Here is a 20,715-nt window from a genome sequence, read left to right as displayed (position 1 = left end):
TCAACATGTTTTTTTCATCCCTTAAAATTCCCAAGAGGTTTCCCTCAAACAGGAGCTTTTAAGCTTGCCCCCAAACTTTGTAGCAGGTAATTTCAGTAGCATCACGAGGAAAATCTTGTTGCTGTCTACTCCAAAGGGTTGAGGGCTCCATTGCTGGGAAGTCTGCGTGCTGCAATTTCATGTGTTTTACTGAGTTGTTATTAAAATAATAACATGCTTTCATTATCCTGGAAGCTTCTGATGATGGCATCTAAACTGAACTACGGTGTCTGGACTAGTAGATGTCACTAGTCATATCTGGAAAAGTAAAGAATTATTAGGGTTAGCTCTTCCTTCCTTCCTTCCTTCCTTCCTTCCTTCCTTCCTTCCTTCCTTCCTTCCTTCCTTCCTTCCTTCCTTCCTTCCTTCCTTCCTTCCTTCCTTCCTTCCTTCCTTCCTTCCTTCCTTCCTTCCTTCCTTCCTTCCTTCCTTCCTTCCACCTTAACAGGTAGATATACACAAATACATATCTCTACCCACATTCTATGGCTAGCTTGCTTGAAAACTTTTAGAATTATATCTTTCCCTCTCCTGCTGTGACTTTTGGGCTTGTGTCAGAAAAATGTTTCTCCTTCTACACTAGGGTTGCTGGGCTGGGTCCCCCCCCTCCCCCCCGGCCACTGGTGAGGAATGGGATGGGTAGGGATGCCAGCTCCTGGAAATTTGGGGAAGGAACCTGGGGAGGACAGTGGGGTATAGTGCCATGCAGCCCAGCCTCCAAAGCATCCATTTTTTTCCAGGGGAAATGATCTCTGTAGTCTGGCAATAAGCTGTTGTTCTGTGGGAATCTCTCAGTCCCACCTGGAGGCTGGCATACCTATCATACAACCACCCCAACATTAAATGTGCTGTCTAGAGTTTGTAAGAAGTAAAACCAGTGGTGGACTGACATGCTTGCTCCTCTGATATGGCTCTCACATGATGGGGGCTAGGGGCAACATGCCCATGGCTGCATGGGCCACCATCCATGGTCCAGTGCCCTGGCAGCCAGGCTCGGGAGTGGCTCAGGTAGCCCCTATCTTTTGGCCTGCTTAGTGGCTATAATAAGCAACATGCCCCTAAATAAAACATCAGAGGCTGAATCCGCACCAGGAAATTCAATCTAAATAAAACCACGTTTGAAAATAAACTGTGGCTTTTCATCGAGGCTTCAACCTCCCCACCACATGTTTCCAGTGAAGACATCTAGGCTCATCTCGGATTCAAGAAATGTAACAATCCCCAGTACCACCAATCGGCTTGGCAGGTCTCTCCTGATTGGCTGTCATGCCATGTTGGGGCGGAACCTTTTTTTCTTCTCCCACAACAAGTGCTCATGTTATGACGTCAGCACGTCAGCATGTCTCCCCTGCCCAAGTTTCTGGCTGGTTATCGATCTCTCATGCTCTTGCGAGAACATCACCGTGCGCACTGATTGATTGTAAGGCATTTGCGTCATGCTCCACGGCGGGAAATTTGAACCAGGATTAGACCCCCGATCCTCCCCTCCAAACTGAATTGAAGACGTGTTTTTTGAAAAAGTAGTACTTTCAAGCAGGGTCAGCAAAGACTTGGGATAAGGGGGAGAATGAGCGCCAGAACTGGGATGAATCCTTGTTCGTCAATCAGGCAGTGGGGAGTTCTTCCTGAATCCTTGATATTTCGCATGAGTACCACGCGATTCATTGGCCGTGGGGAATCGGCCAGAGTTGAGGCCTGAATTCCAGCTTTGAGAAGGCTTTATCTCTGGCACATGCAATTCTGCCCCCCCTTAAGTGCAATCCAAAGTACATTTTTCCTTTTATTGAATGAAATGGGACTTGCTTCTGAGTAAATCTGCTCAGCATTGCTCCCCTTAGCTCCTGACTCCCTCCTTGTTTGCTTCTGGCACCATCAGTTCCTTCATGCCCCAACTCTGACTTCTTGACAAAGCAGTGGTTACCAGGAGTAACAATGGCATTGAACAGGATGGAAAAGCCACAAAATCAGTGTGACCGGCATGTTGTATATTTATGCATTTATGTTTCGATATCCCAGCCACTCCCTCAATATAGGGAGCTAATGAAGGCAACAACCTAGGGAAATATAATAAACACTAATGTTTAAAAACATCATAAAAGAATGACTGTATTTCATCCTATGTCCCTGTTATGTGCATTCTATGTTATGCACTATGTTATGTTCAGGTGCATTCTAATCTGGGGGAACCGGGTTTGATTCCCAGCTCTGCCGCCTGAGCTGTGGAGGCTTATCTGGGGAATTCAGATTAGCCTGTGCACTCCCACACCCGCCAGCTGGGTGACCTTGGGCTAGTCACAGTTCTTCTGAGCTCTCTTAGCCCCACCCACCTCACAGGGTGTTTGTTGTGAGGGGGGAAGGGCAAGGAGATTGTCAGCCCTTTTGAATCTCCTACAGGAGAGAAAGGGGGGATATAAATCCAAACTCCTACTCCTACTCCTGCTCTTCTTCTTCTTCTTGCTCTTGCTCTTGCTCTTGCTCTTGCTCTTGCTCTTGCTCTTGTTCTTGCTCTTGCTCTTGCTCTTGCTCTTGCTCTTGTTCTTCTTGTTCTTGTTCTTTTTCTTCTTGTTGTTGTTGTTGTAGATTTTACAGCTGCCAGATCTTTAGCTGGTTGTTGGCCTTCATTACAATTCGAGCCTCACCCAGAGGCCTAGGAAGTTGTAATATATCGTCGTAGTATTCGTGCGAATCCCTGCAGGGCTGCCTTCTGAATTTGACCGATGTTAATTTTGTCAATTCGAAGATGTTTCAAGTGCTGCCCTAGTGTATTATTATTATTATTATTATTATTATTATTATTATTATTATTATTATTATTATTATTATTATTATTATTATTATTATTATTATTATTATTATTATTATTATTATTATTATTATTATTATTTTACAGAACCATTTTACAACTTTTTCTGAATGTTTTTCCCATGTACTGCTGCAGATCCGGGTATCCCTCATCTGGCTGTACATTTAATTTTATTTACTTATTATTTTTGCCTAGCTGCAGAACTTTGCACTGCCTCTGTTGGATTTTGTTTTGTTTGTGGCGGCTCACCTTTCCAACCACTCAAGGGCATTCCATATTTTACTTCCACCTTCCAGGACGTTTGCTGCCCCTTCCTGTTTTGCATCAGCTGTAAATCTGATGAGGATTCCTGCCCACCCCTTCATCTAAGTCACAGATAAGAAATGTTGATGTCCTAAAAATCCAATCTTTTAATTTCCCTTGCTCACAATCCTCTGGAATTATTATTCATCAGATTAGACGACCAAAGGCCTCGAACTGCTGGGGGAGGAAGGGATCAGAAGATGATTCTCTTTACCTGAACTCCATGAAACATCTCAGTTTGCTGAAGGTGGTATGAGTTTTGTGCAAATGGAGACACAATTTACCAAATTATACCATAACCAGAGGCCTATTTGTCTCAAAGTCATTGAGTCAATGTGACTTCTGCCTCAGGGGGGAACCATGCTGGTTAATCTGGAGCACATGCAAGCAGCCAATTAGGTAGGGAGAGGTGAGATGAAACATGCAAGGAATACAAGGAAAGACCTAGTTGCCCAGGTAACAAATTGTCTTTGCTCATGCTTGCATTACAGTTCTTGAGTAGTACTACCGTTTTCCCTCGAATATAAGACAGTGACTTATATTAATTTTTGCTCTCAAAGATGTGCTATGTCTTATTTTCAGGGGATGTCTTATTTTTCTGTGTTCTGTTCGTCGGGCATGCTTCCAAACAAAAACTTTGCTACGTCTTACTTTTGGGGGATGCCTTATATTTTGAACTTCAGCAAAACCTCTACTACGTCTTATTTTCAGGGGATGTCTTATATTCGGGGAAACAGGGTACAAGAATAGTACAATACACAAATAGACATGAAAAATCATTTTAAAAGTTTCTTCAAAAGGCGTTTAAAGTTTTTGATAGCATTCACAAATGCTGCTCAGTCTTGGGGATGCTGTTACAATTAGTGCAATGGGAACTTTGCCCATTACTTTCTTGCCTGCTGTCTAGCATCTTAGCCATGTATGCCTCTTACCAAAAGCAAAATGGTGTGTGTGTGAGGCATCCTTACCAGACTGCACTGTATCCTTCTCTGATAAGTAATCTTTGTTTAAATAAAGGACAGGTTTTTTTTTAAAAAAATGAAATTGTTGAAAGGAATCTGTTAAGAACATCGGCTATTCTGCTTCAGGAATATATTCTGCTTTCCTTCAGGGGTACATTCTGAGCCACAATTATACTGTGATGTTTTAATAGATTTAGGGTAATGAGGTTGCATAATTATGCTATGCCCAGTACTGAAAATGAAAACAGTGTATTCATATGCAGATTATAATTGTTTATCAGTCTGTCTATTCAACTAGCTTTCAAAGGAAAGGTTGGACCATCTAGCCCAATCTCATCAGACCTCAGAGTGAAGCAGGATCAGTACTTGGATGTGAGACCTCCAAAGAAGTCTCTGCGGAGAAAAGAAGTGGCAAACCACCTCTGCTTCTCACTTCTCTTGAAAGCTTCTTGCTGGGTTGCCATAAGTCAGTTTTGACTTGACAGCACTTACATACATATCTATCTACAGATAAGCCACTATATTGATGTATGTGACTGATTATGCACAAGATCTCGGCCATGTGGCAGGAGTCAATATCTGTCGTGGCAAGATTTCTTGTACGGATGTATTTCCCCAAGCCCCGCTTTGACTTTCCATTCTCCCCGCAGCAAATGAGACCACTTGTAGCATGACTTTAATGTTTTTCAATGCCAGAGTGGGGCAGATTTGCCAGTGAGCGCAGGTTTGCCCTGAGCATCTTTCCTCTGCCCACAGCCAGCCTACCTAGCTCTACCCTTCCTACTCTCTCGCCCTATCCTTCCACACCTTCCCCCTTGGCCCCTCCCTGTTGCTGACTCCTTCATTTTAATGATGTTAAATGCCAGGGCTTCTCTGGCACATTGAGAAAGGGAAGATCGGGAATCTGGAGAGCTTGAGAAATGGTGGCTTGCACTGTCCCTTTGTGGTTAGTGTGCCACCATTACCCCCCTTCCTGCCATAGAATCAGTGACTTGGCACTAAACAAACAGTGATCCCTTGTTCAAAAATTTTTATATCGATATATCAATCTAAACATGGTGTGCTAATAGAAAACATATGCTTCCTTTCATGAAGGGGGACTTTCTGGTGCTTTTTCTTTATTGGTGACATGTCAAAATGGCAGATCCCTTCACCCTCTTAAACCCACCAGCCTGCCCTGATGCAAAGAGGATGAGTAACCATGGGGGAAAGGGGGCAGTGGGTAATAATAACCAACGTGCCCCCAAACAAAAGACTCTGCAGTGAATTCTATTTGGGACTGCGGCAAGCTCGCCATGCATAATGGGCCAGTGTGTGGCTATATCATAGGTGTCAAACTCGCGGTCCTCCAGCTGTTATGGACTACAGTTCCCATCATCCCCTGTCATAATGCTGGCAGGGGGTGATGGGAACTGTAGTCCATAACAGCTGGAGGGCCGCGAATTTGACACCTGTGGGCTATATCATCTATATACACAAATTTACCTGCAATAGTAATGATAAATCAAAAGAGTGCCAAAGAGAAAGACATTTTCATTTTTCAAAGCTTCTAATGTTTAGAAGATCACAAACAGTCCACAGAAAATCTATCATGTCTGGTAAGAGTTAAGGCACATTATCGAAGATCCCATTAATCATCCCGGCTAGTTGAAATTCATATCATTGGTGAGTTATCAATAATTAAAAGGAAGATGTCATTAAAGTCTGCTAGACAGGACACTGCGGTCACCCGGGATGTAAACTTTATCTTCAGAATTACAGAACATGATTAACAGGGAGAAAAAAGTATTATCTCTGTTTGAGGCCCTTGACCTTCAGACATGCCTTGAATATTCCTCTGCCTGGAGATAACTATGAGGAGAGTCTCAGAGTCAGAATTATTAATCTAAATTATCCAGTAGGAAATAATAATTTCAAAACTAAGGTTTCTGTCGAAAAGCTGCTTCTCTTGTGAGGCAAATTGCTTGGGGCCTCTAAGAGATATCTACAGGTAAACGTTTCTTTTCCTGAGAATGTTTCTTTTCCTGAGAATGTGCTTGTAAAACTTTGAACAGTTTCAGAAAAACTAGCGAATTTTGTAAAAGCCCTGCAACAAAGTTGAAGAGGAGGTGGTAGATAATTTGTTCAGCATGTTCACCAATGGATATCAGTTTCCTCTGGACTCCCAGGATCCCAGTATTGAAGTACCACTTGCCTTTCTTGAAATAGGTTATATGAATTTTTAACTTTTGAAAAAGAAAAGAAAAGAAAAAAGGATACAGTAGCATGACTCTGGTCAAATTGTTATTACATATGATTACAGCTGCCAGGTTCTTATATGCTCAGCTATGGAAAGACCAAAGATTACCCTCTCCAGAAGACTAGATATTAAAGATAATAGATTTTGCTGAAATGGATAAGCTTTGACACATGCTAAGAAATCAGAACTGGGCTTTTCATGCAGAAACTTGGAATCCTTTAACATCATATCTTAAATTAATATATTCTGCATTACGTGTCCTCTGGCTTTGATGTATAAGCAGCACGTGATAATTTACATGGAAAAGTTTTTTTCTTGTTTTTTTAAATGTATGTGGTTTAAAATTAAGAGCTAAATTAAACTATTGTATCTGTTATCCCTTTGCTTAATACTTTGAAGAACATTTTCCCTCTCTCTTTCCCAAAATAAACTTGAAAATTTGTGACATCTGATTTATGCTTTCCAGTAGGTACCTAATTTATGCAAAAGATATATGATGGAGCAAAGGTTGGAAGCTTGTGTTTTTCAGACTGGTTAGTGAATATAAGTAATGGCCCGCCCCCTAATCCAGACAGATGTAATTAAGTATTTATGCTTTAATGTCAATTTAACTTAATTTAATAAAGAACATTATAATCTTTTTAAAGAAGCCGTTAAAAGCCAGGGTAAAAAGAAGTGTTTTTGTTTGGGACAAAAAAAGATAGTAAAGCCCCTTCTGCACATGCAGAAGAATGCACTTTCAATTGACTTTCACAATTGTTTGCAAGTGGATTTTGCTATTCCTCACAGTAAAATCCAGCTGCAAAGTGCATTGAAAGTGGATTGAAAGGGCATTCCAAAGGCAAGGGGCCACCAGCAGCAGCAAGGCATTCCAAAGGCAAGGGGCCACCACTGAAGAAAAAACTCTAGTCGCTACCTGCCTCACTTCATCCAATGGGGGTGCAAAGAACAGGCTCGGAGTGAAGATCTCATCTGAGGGGCAGTGGCACTGCGGTCTTTGAATGGCAGACTTTGGTGTGGGAACTGGTTCTTTATGCAGCTTAGACTCCTTTGTCCTTGTTCTCCTATATCAGTATCAATCTTTATTATGGTCATAGACCGACATAGACATGTTCTATAAAACCACTTTCTTTAATGTATTTTTTAAGTTTACACAGATGCTCCAGAACTGCATTATAATCCAATATCCTGCAGCGAAGTAAAGCATGTTCTTCATTCTTCGGGCTCTTGTGCATGCTTATCTTTCAGTATATTTTTGAGAATACTGTAGCAATATTCCACTTTCCCATTCATCAAGAATAATGGCTGCTTTGAAGCATGAGCGGAACAAAGCAGGAATTCAATCAAGTGACTTTGATACAGTGTGCAGGAAGATGAAAATTTTGACTATACTACATTTTCCATTGCGGTTTGCACAATGCAAGGCCTGTCAGTTTTATTGTTTTTAATGGCCCTCATCACTTAGCACACTTCTTCCTACATTTTTCCTCACTGGTCCTGTGACTGGATTGTAAAGGTAGCTTTGCATTCCTGCCCTGCAGTCAATATTAAAGCATCTATACAAATTTTAATCATTTTGAGTCATCAGTGATTGCTGTTTTCCATTTAAGACCGCCGCACAGCCAAGAAGCGATCTGTTTAGATGGTGAACTGAACTGAACTGTCAAAACTTTAGCAATGCAGTCATTCTGAAAGAAGCTGTCGTGATATGCCAGTTTTTAAATGGAAAAGGTATGAAATATCAAATTTTGATGTCTAAAGATACGTAGCTTTCAAATTGAATATAAGTTGAATGACAGCATTGTTCATTTAGCATTTGTTCCAAACTTCAGCACGCATAGGCACAGATTCTGCAAAACATGTCTGTTAACTAAAATGTTTTTTTTATTGGTGGAATAGTTCAGTTCAGTTTTACTACAGTCAACAATCAGCCACCAAAAAAAAAAAATCAAATCCAGATTACCATTCAATCACAACTTAGAATGTATATATACAAACAAATGGATAGACCATATGGTGTTTACTAAGTGTACTCACTTAAAAACAAATTTACCATGACAATTTGTTAACAATAAAAGAACACTGAAAACATTTAAGATTTCTGTCATTCTTAATATTAAAAACCTTATGCAAATTTTCTAAGTTTGCAGTTCTGGGTACCATTATGTTCTTGCCACCCCCTCACTGAAGCCAAAGGCAGCTCCTGGAGGAGAAAGAACCCTCAGGAACTATGGCAGATTCTGCGTGGGCCCAGGAAGTGGCGGGACACTGGCATAAAAGACACCGGTGTAACCCTTGGGCCATTCGCATACTTATGTGTGGGTGGTCTGGAAGCTGCCATGGCTCATGGCAGCGCCTCTGCACGAGGTGCGCCACTTTTTTAAAAACTTACCTCCGTGTCCTTATGTTGCTCCATCAGGATGAGGGGACATGACTCGATGGCCCAGGCAATGGCACGGGAGTCAGAGGGCAGGGGGTGTATCCCCTCATTGTGACAGAGCTATGCAGGGACACAGAGGTAAGTTTTTTTTTAACCGGCGTGCCGGAAAAACTGTGGCGTCCACCTGGTGCCATCCGGGTGGACACCACTGTTTTTCATTCAATGAGTGAGGAAACAAAACACCATTTGGGGGGGGGGAAGAGTGGCGCTGCCTCGATTTGGAAATGGCAGCTGTGGGAAATTTCCCCCCCCAAAACGTTTTTTTTTACCGGGCCGACAGGTGAATTCGACCTGTGCAGAATCAGCCTATGTGTTGGAGGTCTGCATGGGAAGAGGGAATAGGTGACAATTGTTCCTTTCCCGCTCATAGAGATTCTGCAAGATCTTCCCCATACATTCTATATCTATTCAAATTTGTTTTTTTTTGGGGGGGGGGTGTATAGATTTACACTCTGTGCGGCCAGCTGATGGCCTGTTAGCCTTACCTAGTTTCCCGAGTAATTGTATTTGGGCTCCAATGGCAGTACAATATTTTTTGTCACAGTATGATTTTTTAAAATCACCATTACACTTCTAAGGAGAAGGAGGTAGGAGACTCGATGGGTGCCTAATTACCAATTTGCTTTTGGAAGGTTTCTTTTGGGAAGCATGCGCCTTCCTGGGCCTTGTTCCCCAATCAGTGACCACATACTAGCTGAATGCTGCCTATCTACAAAACACTTATGGCTCGGTGAGTGTCACCTAGAATTGACAGGTCCCTCCTGGCCATCAGTAGGGGATAGGGGGTGGATAAGGTTGCCAGACCCTGGTTGAGAAGCCCTTGAAGATTTGGGGATGGAGCCTGGGGAAGACAGGGATCTCAGTGGGTTGTAACCCACTTTGTTATAGACATTGTTATAGACTCCACCTTCTAAAATGTCCATTTTATCCAGGGGAACTAATTTCTGTAGTCTGGAAATGAACTATAAATCCAGGGGATACCCAGGACACACATGGAGGCTGACATTCCTACTTAATGCCACCCTTAATTGTTCTGGTCTCTGGACTAGAATCTCTCCCTCCCCTCCCTTGCATGCCACCCCTCCTCTTCCTTTGCATGGCACCCCTCGCCCTCCCTCCCTCCTCTTCCCTTCCCTTGCATGGCACCCCTCCCCTCCCTTCCCCTTCCTCCCTCAGCTAGTGTGGGCCATGTCCAGATACTGGGCCCCTCCCTCCCCCCTTGCATGCCACCCCTCCCTCCCTTCCCTCACTCCTCTTCCCTTGCATGGCACCCCTCCCTTCCTCTTCCTCCCTCTGCTAGGGTGGGTGGGCCATGTCCAGATACCGGGCCCCTCCTCTCCCTTGCATGCCACCCCTCCCTCACTTTGTTTTGGGGATCTCTTGAAGAGGACTAGTGTAACGGTGCCGCACACTGTACTGTTAATGTCTAGTGTACAGATACTGGTTACCTATAATTTAGAAAAATCCCTCTTGCTTTTTGAACTGCAGAATAAATATTCTACCCCAGGAACACCAAAAAGGCCATTAGCATTAACACATATACTTCGTTCGACGGTTAGTTCTTGTATTTTAATTTTGGCACAGATTAATCATTGAACCGATAGAACAGCCCAGGTGGCTGCGAAAGTTATATGCAGGGGAAAGAAAACCTGCTGTGTGTATTCTCAACACATTGTGAGACATATTGTTTGTAAATGTTGGCAAGTCGTTTAGTACCAAAATTTCCCCCCGCTTTCCTATCTATTGATCTGACCTTCCAAGATTCTATATATGATCGTCAACGTTTCAAATTTACAGTATTTACTTGACAGGAAGTTGACCCTTAATGTAAGAATGTCAGAATCCTCCTAGATGCCCCTGTGCTGCGTCCTTGGCACGTTCGAGATAACATCTAATTAGCGCTGCCTCCCCCCCACCCTCCAGCCTTAGGATCGAGCGCCACCATATTTGTAATGCTGCTATGTTTTTATAGAGTTTGTAATATGATTTTAAATTGAATTTAACGTATTTATTATGTGTATGGTTGATTCTGGTCTGATGTACACCGCCCAGAGTCCTCCGGGGGTAAGCGGTTCTAAAACCCAATAAATAAATAAATAAATAAATGGATGGATGGATGGATGGATGGATGGATGGATGGATGGATGGATGGATGGATGGATGGATGGATGGATAGATGGATGGATGGATGGATAGATAGATGGATAGATGGATAGATAGGTGGATAGATAGGTGGATAGATAGATGGATAGATAGGTGGATAGATAGGTGGATAGGTAGGTAGGTATGTAGGTAGGTAGGTAGGTAGGTAGGTAGGTGGATAGATGGATAGATGGATAGATGGATAGATGGATAGATGGATAGATAAGACTGCCTTAGAAATTGATATATACGCTTACACAAAATTATTATTGGACAGAACTGTAACATATGCAAATGCAAGATGACCTCCTCTTTTCTTTGATGGCATGGATGGGAAAAAAACCCACTCCTTCATTTTAGAAAACACTGTATTTCTCAGTTACACCTTTATCTGTACAGGAGCAGTTCTAATTTAAACAATATCTTGAACAGAAGTATGATTTCAAAGTCCTCTTCCCGCGCTGCTCCCAAATTCCCATTTCGGTTGTCAATTGTACAAATTGAACTTGTCAATCTTTACAACCTCACTGTTTTGTTTCTTCTCTTTCTCTGTACAGTGCACAAATCTTTTTGACATCCCTTCTACATCTATAAATCAACATACACGCTAACGATTTACACACCCCGCATAGTAATGGCACGTCATGTCTTTTATGCATAAGCAATAATACAAACTAATCTACAAAACAAACAGTGGAAAGTTGCAAACAAGTCAGATCTTTGATAAGAGAGAGGATTTGCACCAGTAGAATGGGACTTCCTGGCCTCTCCTCCAACCAGCTGCATCTCAAATTGTTCCTCAAAATGGTCACTCCCAGCTGGGTGCAAAGGACTCTCCCCACCCAGGGTTGGATCTACATTACTTTTGAAGGGGGGGAGTACAAAATGACACCTCCATATAGTATATCATCAGCATACATGATAAACTCTTTTAAATGACAGATAAAATTATGTTGTCTCTATAAACCTGTGGTGGCGAACCTTTGGCACTCCAGTTGTTATGGACTACAATTCCCATCAGCCCCTGCCAACATGGCCAACATGGCCACACAGCACCCCAGTGATTCCAGCCGTAAAAGCCTTCAGCAGTACATTAAGGGAAATTTGTTCATAACTATTTAAAAGGCGCCGAGGAAAAAAATGTGGCCTTGTTCTATAGAGCTGCTTGCTTTTTCCTATAGATAATCTTTCTACAGAACTTTCATATCTGCAATGACGTGTGATCATCTCTCTCATTAGATTGTTTTCCCTGGGGAAAGCAAAATAGCTTCATTCTTGTGATAGAGCTTTCCTGAATTGAATAGAGATCATCCCTCAGCACTAATGACCACCTGGCAGTTATTGACTAGGTAATATGTTTGCAATATTTACTCTGCAATTTGGGGGGGAGGGGATTTATGTGTTATTTCTTTACAGCTTCTGAGGGGGAAAAAGGCTTTGCTGACAAAATTCAGTCAGTTGATGTTTGCAAGTTATATTTCTGGAGTGCATTTCCCACTTGATGGAAATTATATGAAACTCAAGAGCTTTCCTAGCATTTGCAAAAACGGATCGGTGTGCAGCTGAACCGACCGAGCCAATTTGCCTCAACCCAGCTAGGTGTTATATCTAACTGAAGGCTTAAAAATCTGCAGGTTTAGAACACATTAATCCTGTACAGAAATTCAAGTCCTTGATCTTCCCTTAAACGTTCAACAACTCTGTGAATGTCATTCGATGGAGATATAATCAGTGGTGGGATTCAGCCAGTTTGAACCACTTTGGCAGAACCGGTTGTTAAAACGGTGCTCGTAAACAACCAGTTGTTAAGTTATTTGAGTCCCACCACCGGAACCAGGTTGTTAAATTATTTGAATTCCCACCGCTGGATATAATGCTTTGGCAGTGAGCTTCAGGGTCGAGTGGTGATATGAATGTTTCCATTCACCATTCATCATTTGAAGAAGTGAAGCTGCCATATCCTGAATCACCAAAATCCATATTGTCTACACTGGAAGTGGATCTACTCTGAAGTGGATCTTCAGCGTCTCAAGAAGAAGCTATTCCCATCACCTAACACCTGATACCATTCATTGGAGGTGCTGGTAGATAAAACCTGGGACTTTCTGTATGCAAAACAAATGCCTGACCGCTGAGCCATCACCCCTCTAATAACTACTCTGGATCTCCAGGTGGAAGCCTGCTAATCTTTACCATGTCACTGCTTCATGCTCTGTCAGAGTGAACTGGAATGCCATCCTCCAATCCACAGCCTTCCTGCTCCACCTGGCCCAGTGAGATGCCTCACTAAGTGTGACAGGGGAAAATGCAGAGGTGGGATCCAGCAGGTTCTCACAGGTTCCCGAGAGTAGGTTACTAATTATTTGTGTGTGCCGCGGTTACTAATTGGTGATTTTGCCACGTGATTTTTGCTTAGTTACGCCCCTCCTCTCAGTAGTAGCATGCAGAACTTGAAGCAGTCTAGCAGGAGGTGCACCAGCGTGCGTGGCAGCCAGCGCCTGCGTGCATTTCCTGCCCAAGGACCGGCTCAGCAGCTGCGTCCTTGCCACAACCCCGCCCAGCAATGCCCTGCCCAGCCCCCGTTGTGCCCTGTCCAGCCCCATTGGCGCTACGCCACTGTTTGAATCCCACCACCATGGGAACCTGTTACTAAAATTTTTGGATCCCACCACTGGGAAAATGCATGAAGTCATATATGACTGATAAGTTCCTGCACATTTTGCAGTCTTATTTACTTCGAATTTTACTTTGCTCTCTAATACTCATTTGAGGAGCCCTGTGGTAGAGAGTGGTAAGCTGCAGTCCTGCAGTCAAAGCTCTGCTCGCAACTTGAGCTCGATCCGAATGGAAGGCAGCTCAAGGTGGATTCAGCCCTCCATGCTTCCGAGGTTGGTAGAATGAATACCCAGCTTACTGGGGGTAAAGCGCACACGACTGGGGAAGGCAATGGCATCCACCCTATAAACAGAATCTTTCTAGTAAATTTCATGATGTATCTTATCATATTTAGGGCATACAAACAGAGAATGGTCAAGTGTTTCAACTGTAACCAGATCACAAGAACAAACCCTTGTAGAACATTCTATATTCTTAAATCTTCCCTCCAGAAGAGCTGATGGCAGCACATTACATCTTGCAGTAGCCAAGGCTCTCCTCTGGGTGGGATTAATCAGCAGACGAAGATATGCTGCCATAATTCCACGCTCGCATGGGATTAATAATGTAGTCGGAGAACAGGTTGTCTTGGCAGCACGAGTCAAATTATGAAAATCGAGATCCAAGAGCAAATGTCATGATGTGATGTCACCCCACAGGTGACTTGCACAGGAGGCTACCTTTACCTAATTGTTACGCACGAATTTAAAGAAATTAAATTGGAAACTTGTGGGGATGGAGCAATTTGGAAAACATAAGAAAATACTGTAACACCCGCTATATATTTGCAGATGCAAAGAATCCCTTTTCTGAAGAAAACAAACAACTCGCAAAAGTGACCTACGTTAAGTGGAAAAATATATAAAAAACAATGCCTTACTGATTACGATGAACTTGTACACTGCGTTGAACTTTAAAACAGCAATGACATGTTGTTCAAATAAATAAAATGGTCCAATAATAAAAAAAAATACCCTAACTACACATTTGATGATTACTATATGCTGAAGGGCCGTGAACATAGATGATGGCAACCATTATCATCAAAAAGCGACACAGGCCAAACTTTTATGTGCTGCATTGTCATTAGAATGTGACATAATTCACATCTGCTCCACTCATGCTCCGTGCAAACTAGTCGGAATCAGCCCAACGTAACATCCTACCTTGTCCCGAATCCCTTGCCTCACGTTTTCCCGTTCAGCCTCCATTTTGGCGTATTTTGCTTTCCTTTCTTCCTCTTGCTGCCTAAGGGCCTCCTGCCGTTCTTCTTCCTTCTTGGCGGCATCTGGGTCTTTCTCTTCTTCTCCACCCAGCATCTTCCCCATGTCTTTGGTAGCCCCTAAAGAAACATGGTGACAAACATCTCTCGTAAACAAAAGAATTGGTAAAAAGATCACAGTGGTGCTCTTGGATATTGTGGTTTCAGTGTGTGGAGGGTTTTATATAGAATCATATCCTTGGTCCACAAAGGTCAGTATCGCCTACTCAGACTGGCAGCTGATCTCCAGGGTCTCAAGCAGAGGTTTTCCAGTGCACCTGTTACCTGACCCTTCCAACTAGAGATACCAGGAATTGAACCTGGAACCTTCTGGACTCCAAGCGATGCTGTATCCAAGAGCCACAGCCCTTCATGCCACTCTGCCACTGAGGCATAGCTCTGTCATGAATTTACTAAACCCATCTAAATAACATAAACAGGATTTTTTTGGTGTGTGTTTGAAATGCCTGGTCAGTGTGCATCATATCTTAATGGTGTTGGGACACGTGTGCAACGAGAGCATGACACAGATGAACTCATCAATTGCCGCGTTAACTCTATCACAGGGATTGCGTTAGAGGTTTCATAAAAGTTCTCATGGTGTTTTTGGTGTTGTAATAGCAACTTTGCAAGTCCTGTACCCTTAACCAATGTGGGATGAGGGCAAAATGTGTCAGCATGGGGAAGTGGATGGCTTGGCTTTAGATCTTGGCCTGGCTTCAGATCTTTTTCCTCGAGGTGAGCACATTGCCAGTGAATGAATGGTCCAAACACTTCATGACAGGACTGTCATGATATATAAAAAAGAGAGTAAAAGTTCACTAAAGGGTCATTTCAAGTTAGCAGAAGTTTGCAAAACCCAAAGGCTGGAGACAGTCTAGGGGTGAAGGAGCAGTTAACCTTTAACATGATTGGTGGGTTCAACTGTAACTCTAGACCAATGAGAGGCTGATGCCTGGCCGGGGAAAAGTATACAGTTGGATGTATAAGCAATGTTTGTATATGCTACGTTCAGTTTGAGATAGAGACTGAGTTAAGTTCTCTCTGTGTTGAATTTTGTTACTGATGAAGAGTTCTGTATAGTTTTATAGTCTTGTATAGTATAGACTTGTGTAACCTTGCAACTGCTAAAGTAAAAGCCTTCCTATGGAAAGAACATCTTGAGGGGAGAGTATTCTTTTCCAAGTGTGGTAGGAGGTTGCAGTGAGTGCAAGAAGACTATAGACCTTCTCATCTTACCAGAGTGACTCTGCTTTAAACTCTGCTGATAAGCATAAGCATAAGCATAAGCATAAGCATAAGCATTTTATTGTCATTGTGCACGCACAACGAAATTTACAGCAGCATTCCTCGATGCACACAATTTCAGACTCATACAATTTCAGACTCATGCAATTTCAGACTCATACATCATCATCCTCCACCCATCCCTACATAGCCCCAAATACATCAATATGAAGCAGCGGAGTTTAGCATAGCCACAGCTCTAGAGTAGAAGCTGTCTCTAAGCCTCTTTGTCCTAGTTCTGAGGGCCCTGTATCGTCTGCCAGATGGTAGCAGTTTAAAAAGAGAGTGTGCTGGATGAGACGGGTCCCTTAGAATATTTTGGGCTTTATTTAGACTTCGGGCATTATAGATTTCTTCCAAGGAGGGGAGAGGGCAGCCGATAATCCTTTGTGCAGTATTGATCACCCTTTGGAGCGCCTTCCTATTCGCCACTGTGCAACTGGAGAACCATACACAGATGCAGTAGGTTAGGACGCTCTCTATAGCACAGCGGTAAAAGGACACCAGAAGTTTTCCATCTAGTTGTTGCTTCCTTAAAAGTCTCAGACTTTTAAGGACTTGATCATTGAGGCAGAGTGGGTAGATGCAGTATTAATTCAGGGTGTGGGTACAGAACTGGAGCCAGAGAGGTATCAATAAGACTGATCCTATTCCTACCCATATGTTCCCCTGGATATAGTTTGTTGGATGTGACTATGGGTGTATGGGGCTATACTTGATGGAGGGATATCCATTAACAGAAGGAGGAGACAATTTTTGCCAATGCTCCCCTAGCTTCTCCTCAAAATCTTCCCGGGGCAAGGAGGCTTTCTCCCAGTAGAAGACATTTAAGGGGCATTCACTCCTTGGAGATCCCTTCTGCCTTTGGAAATCTCCAGTGCATTCAAGCCAGTGGTGGGATTCAGCTGGTTCGCACCACTTCGGCAGAACCAGTTGTTAAAGTGGTGCTTGTAAACAACCAGTTGTTAAATTATTTGAATCCCACCGCTGATTCAAGCTATTAGCTACGAGGACTTGACTAGGGTTGCATCCATTCATCATTGGATGTTGTGCAAGCATGTGAAATGGAAATAATTTGCCATGGGATTTTCCCTGTGTGGGTAGGATAGTCCAGTTGCAAATGGCAGCTATTGTACACTGACTGTGCAATAGCTAGCCGTAGGCAGTTGCGGAATTTTCCTCTCCATCTGTGGGAGCCGCATTCATTTGTGGCTCTTTTCGTTCTCAGCTCCATCCTGAACTGACTGTACCCAGCTGATAAAAAATGGATTGATACACAGGAACAGATAGCCTAATGAGCAGACTATTGTACTCTCTAGAATTTAATATGACAGAGGCTCAATGTGTTCCGGGAGAAGAGAGAGATTACAAAGTAGGAAATCATTAGCAATTCTATTCATTTTCCATCCAAAGCTTTCCCCCCAGAAATTACCATTGAGACTGAGAATTCTCAGAGTTTTCATACAGCAGCAATTGCATAACTCTTGAAAGCCAAGTGGACGGGTCCTTCAACTTACCGGGAGCGTTCCTGGGGAGCCTTTGCCCTGGAGGGCCACTGAAGGCTAGGAGCAGATCAAGTGTCACTTGAATCATGCCCACCCAGTGGCTGCACCAATGGCCATTTGAATTTTTTAAAAAATTATTGAAGAAGTCGGATGTAAACAAGGTCCTAAAACACAAATGACTAAATACACAGCCATCAAAATACACAAGTTGGAACTAAGTGCTCATTCTGGACCGCAAAGCATTCCATTTTTCAAACTTTTCAGAATTTTGGCCATATAATAGACTGGTTAACTTACATAGTCGAATGTGTCAATGACCAATGGCTGTTTTAATATTCAGTCCTCCCCCCAAGCTAGTGTAGTATAGTAGACATAGTCTTGGACTCGAGTCTTGGGTCCAAGTGCTACCTCGCTCACAAAATCTGCTGGTTGACCCTTGGGAAAAGCCCCGCCTACCTCATCGTATTGCTGGAAACATTTGATCGAGGGATTCTCTGGCACGCGCACATCATCACTGTACTACAACAGCCCTTCAACAGGTCGACCCCCATAAAAACTGCTGTCAGAAGTTTAGCGTTCTTATTTTCCCTAGAAATTTCTGAGTCAGGGAAACTGCGTCAGCTTTATCTCCAGTTAGTTTATCTTCTGTTAGAGCAGCCCTGACTGTAATGAGGTATGCTACTCGGGAAGCAGAATTCAGCTGTACTGTGACTGAGGGAAAAAAGATATGCTTATTGCTTCTAAGGCAGCGCTGGTTTATAGACAGTCATTATGCTGGGACACAGCCTTTCCCTGGCTAGGTCTGTAGCTTTAGGTGAAGCAGGAACGTCACATTCCCAAAGTCACATTCCCCAAAGACAACAGCAGTGATACTAAAATCAGTGAAAGAAATTGGCCACAGACATTGATTGGATATGGACTTTGCCTTGGGGCTGTGTGTACACTGAACCCTAGTATGTATCTACATGTTAGCTCTACATTATCGACTGTTGGAGGTGCTGTTTCTTGGGATAAAAGTCCCAATGCTGCTTCTGGTGTCTCAGTATTCATTAAAAGTTTAGGAGGATGCCAACTGAATTGGCATGCTTTGGTTACCCCCAAATCCAAGAGCAGGATGTAGTAGGACAAATGATGCCCGACTTTCTGTCTTCTCCCTGATGGTTCTGATCCACACTTCTCCACAGAGAGTGAATTTGGCTTACCAAGACCATTCTCTAGCATGTAATCTTGCATTCCTGAGGTGTTTAGTAGATTCCAGCTTTGGCTTACCAAGGCCACTCTCTAGCTCATAACCTTGCATTCCTGAGGTGTTTGGTAGATTCAAGCACAACCCAACCTCTACCATGGCAAAACATGGGTAAGCATGGTTAAGCCACACTCCTCAGGCATTAGACCTGGGTGTACCATTCAGTGGCAGAAAAGGGTCAGGCCAGGAAAGTGATAGTGAGGACTTTGCCACCTTACGCACACGCAAAATAATGCGTTTTCAAACCACTTTCACAACTGTTTGCAAGTGGATTTTGCTATTCCGCACAGCTTCAAAGAGCACTGAAAGCAGTTTGAAAGTGCATTATTCTGCATGTGTAGAATGAGCCACTATTTGCTTTCCCTGTCTCAGAACAAAGGTGTTTGGGGCCATCTCTGCTTCTAGGCCACCTCTGTTGGTTTCTAAAAAACAGGGATACATGGGGGAACACAGAATGTCAAGGATTTGGTAACCAGGTTGCTGTGGGTTGTCCAGGCTGTGTGGCCATGGTAAACCCACAACAGTTGATTCTAGTTGTGAAAGCCTTTGACAATGCAATAAGTTGTTTTTTCCCTGTAGGCAATATGAGTTAAAATCACTTTCCCGTGTTCTGCCATGCTGCTTTCTAAAAATTCTAGAATTCATGTTAAAGTTATTGACGCTTCGCTTTGTGGCAGGGCTCAACTTTGATGACTTCAAGACATTCTTCCTTATGATGAAATCCAAAAATAATTGAACCAGTTGCAAAGTTTTTACAGAAAGCCATTAAATACCATGAATGGAATGTAGCATATTTCAGTGGCTGTTTTTGAACTCTTTTATTCGCTGTATTATAGTCAGATTTACTGTGTATTCACTTCTGTCTCTTTTAATGCCAATAAAGGCCTTTTATGGCGTGGGTGTGTGACATTAAGTTGTTGAATAGACTACTTGGGATTTTGAGCTGCTTTGTGTCTCCCTTACTAAGGCCCCTTCTGCACACACAAAATAATGCATTTTCAAACCACTTTCACAACTGTTTGCAAGTGGATTTTGCCATTCTGCACAGCTTCAAAGAGCATTGAAAGCAGTTTGAAAGTGCATTATTCTGCATGTGCGGAATGAGCCTGAGTTCCAGAGTCTGGCAGAGTCTCCCTTGCTGAGTTCCAGAGGCCCCTTCCACACCTGCAGAAGAATGCACTTTCAATCCACTTTCAATGCACTTTGCAGCTGTGCAGAATAGCAAAATCCACTTGCAAACAATTGTGAAAGTGGATTGAAAGTGCATTATTCTGCATGTGCGGAAGGGGCCTCAGAAGGGGCCAGAGTCTGGCAGCAAGATCTCTTCACCATGGAAATTGGGCATCTGCTCCTCTTCATGATTTTATTGAAGCATCTGAGCTCCTTGCTTCCAAGGTGTCTGGGAACTGATTAATCAGGACTGAGGATATAGCCGTAGCACTGACCCAGGGTTTTATACCCATTTGCTCCCCGAGTGGCCACTGGAACATGCTTGCACATACTAGGACTTTTCTGTTTTTGGCTTTAAGTGGGATGAATCCTGCTCCTTCAGTCAGAATCAGTTTGCTTAGATGACACTTGGGACAAAAAGGGATCTCCCAGGGCTCTTGTTGGTTTGCACCGCACATCATCTAAGATTGCAGGGGCACTCATTAATCACAATGAACACTGTGCTGTGAAAGCGACTTGACAGCAATGCCATGTACTACAAGGAGCTATAACACGGCATTCCTCTCACTCTAGATTGGGACATGGGATGCAAGGGAAAAAGTACATCTTTGATGTCTCTTCCTCCTCCTTGCTTTTTTTTTTTTTTAAAAAAAGCTGTTAAAA

At 43.0% G+C, this 20,715-nt stretch overlaps 1 protein-coding gene across 3 annotated transcripts in view; it reads right to left on the bottom strand.

Annotated features, from left to right (window-relative positions):
• Positions 1 to 20,715, bottom strand: part of CPLX1 (complexin 1) — a 203,528-nt gene that overhangs the window by 51,838 nt on the left and 130,975 nt on the right. For all 3 annotated transcript variants that reach the window (XM_048504067.1, XM_048504066.1, XM_048504065.1), the window contains one exon: positions 14,750 to 14,925. In XM_048504067.1, the coding sequence (XP_048360024.1) occupies positions 14,750 to 14,925 (176 nt within the window). The remainder of the gene's footprint in view (positions 1 to 14,749; positions 14,926 to 20,715) is intronic.

This window comes from Sphaerodactylus townsendi, linkage group LG07 (assembly GCF_021028975.2).
Source record: "Sphaerodactylus townsendi isolate TG3544 linkage group LG07, MPM_Stown_v2.3, whole genome shotgun sequence".
Classification (NCBI taxonomy): Eukaryota; Metazoa; Chordata; class Lepidosauria; order Squamata; family Sphaerodactylidae; genus Sphaerodactylus; species Sphaerodactylus townsendi.
The sequence above is the reverse complement of the archived record's forward strand: the minus strand, read 5'-3'. Positions and strand labels throughout refer to the sequence as shown.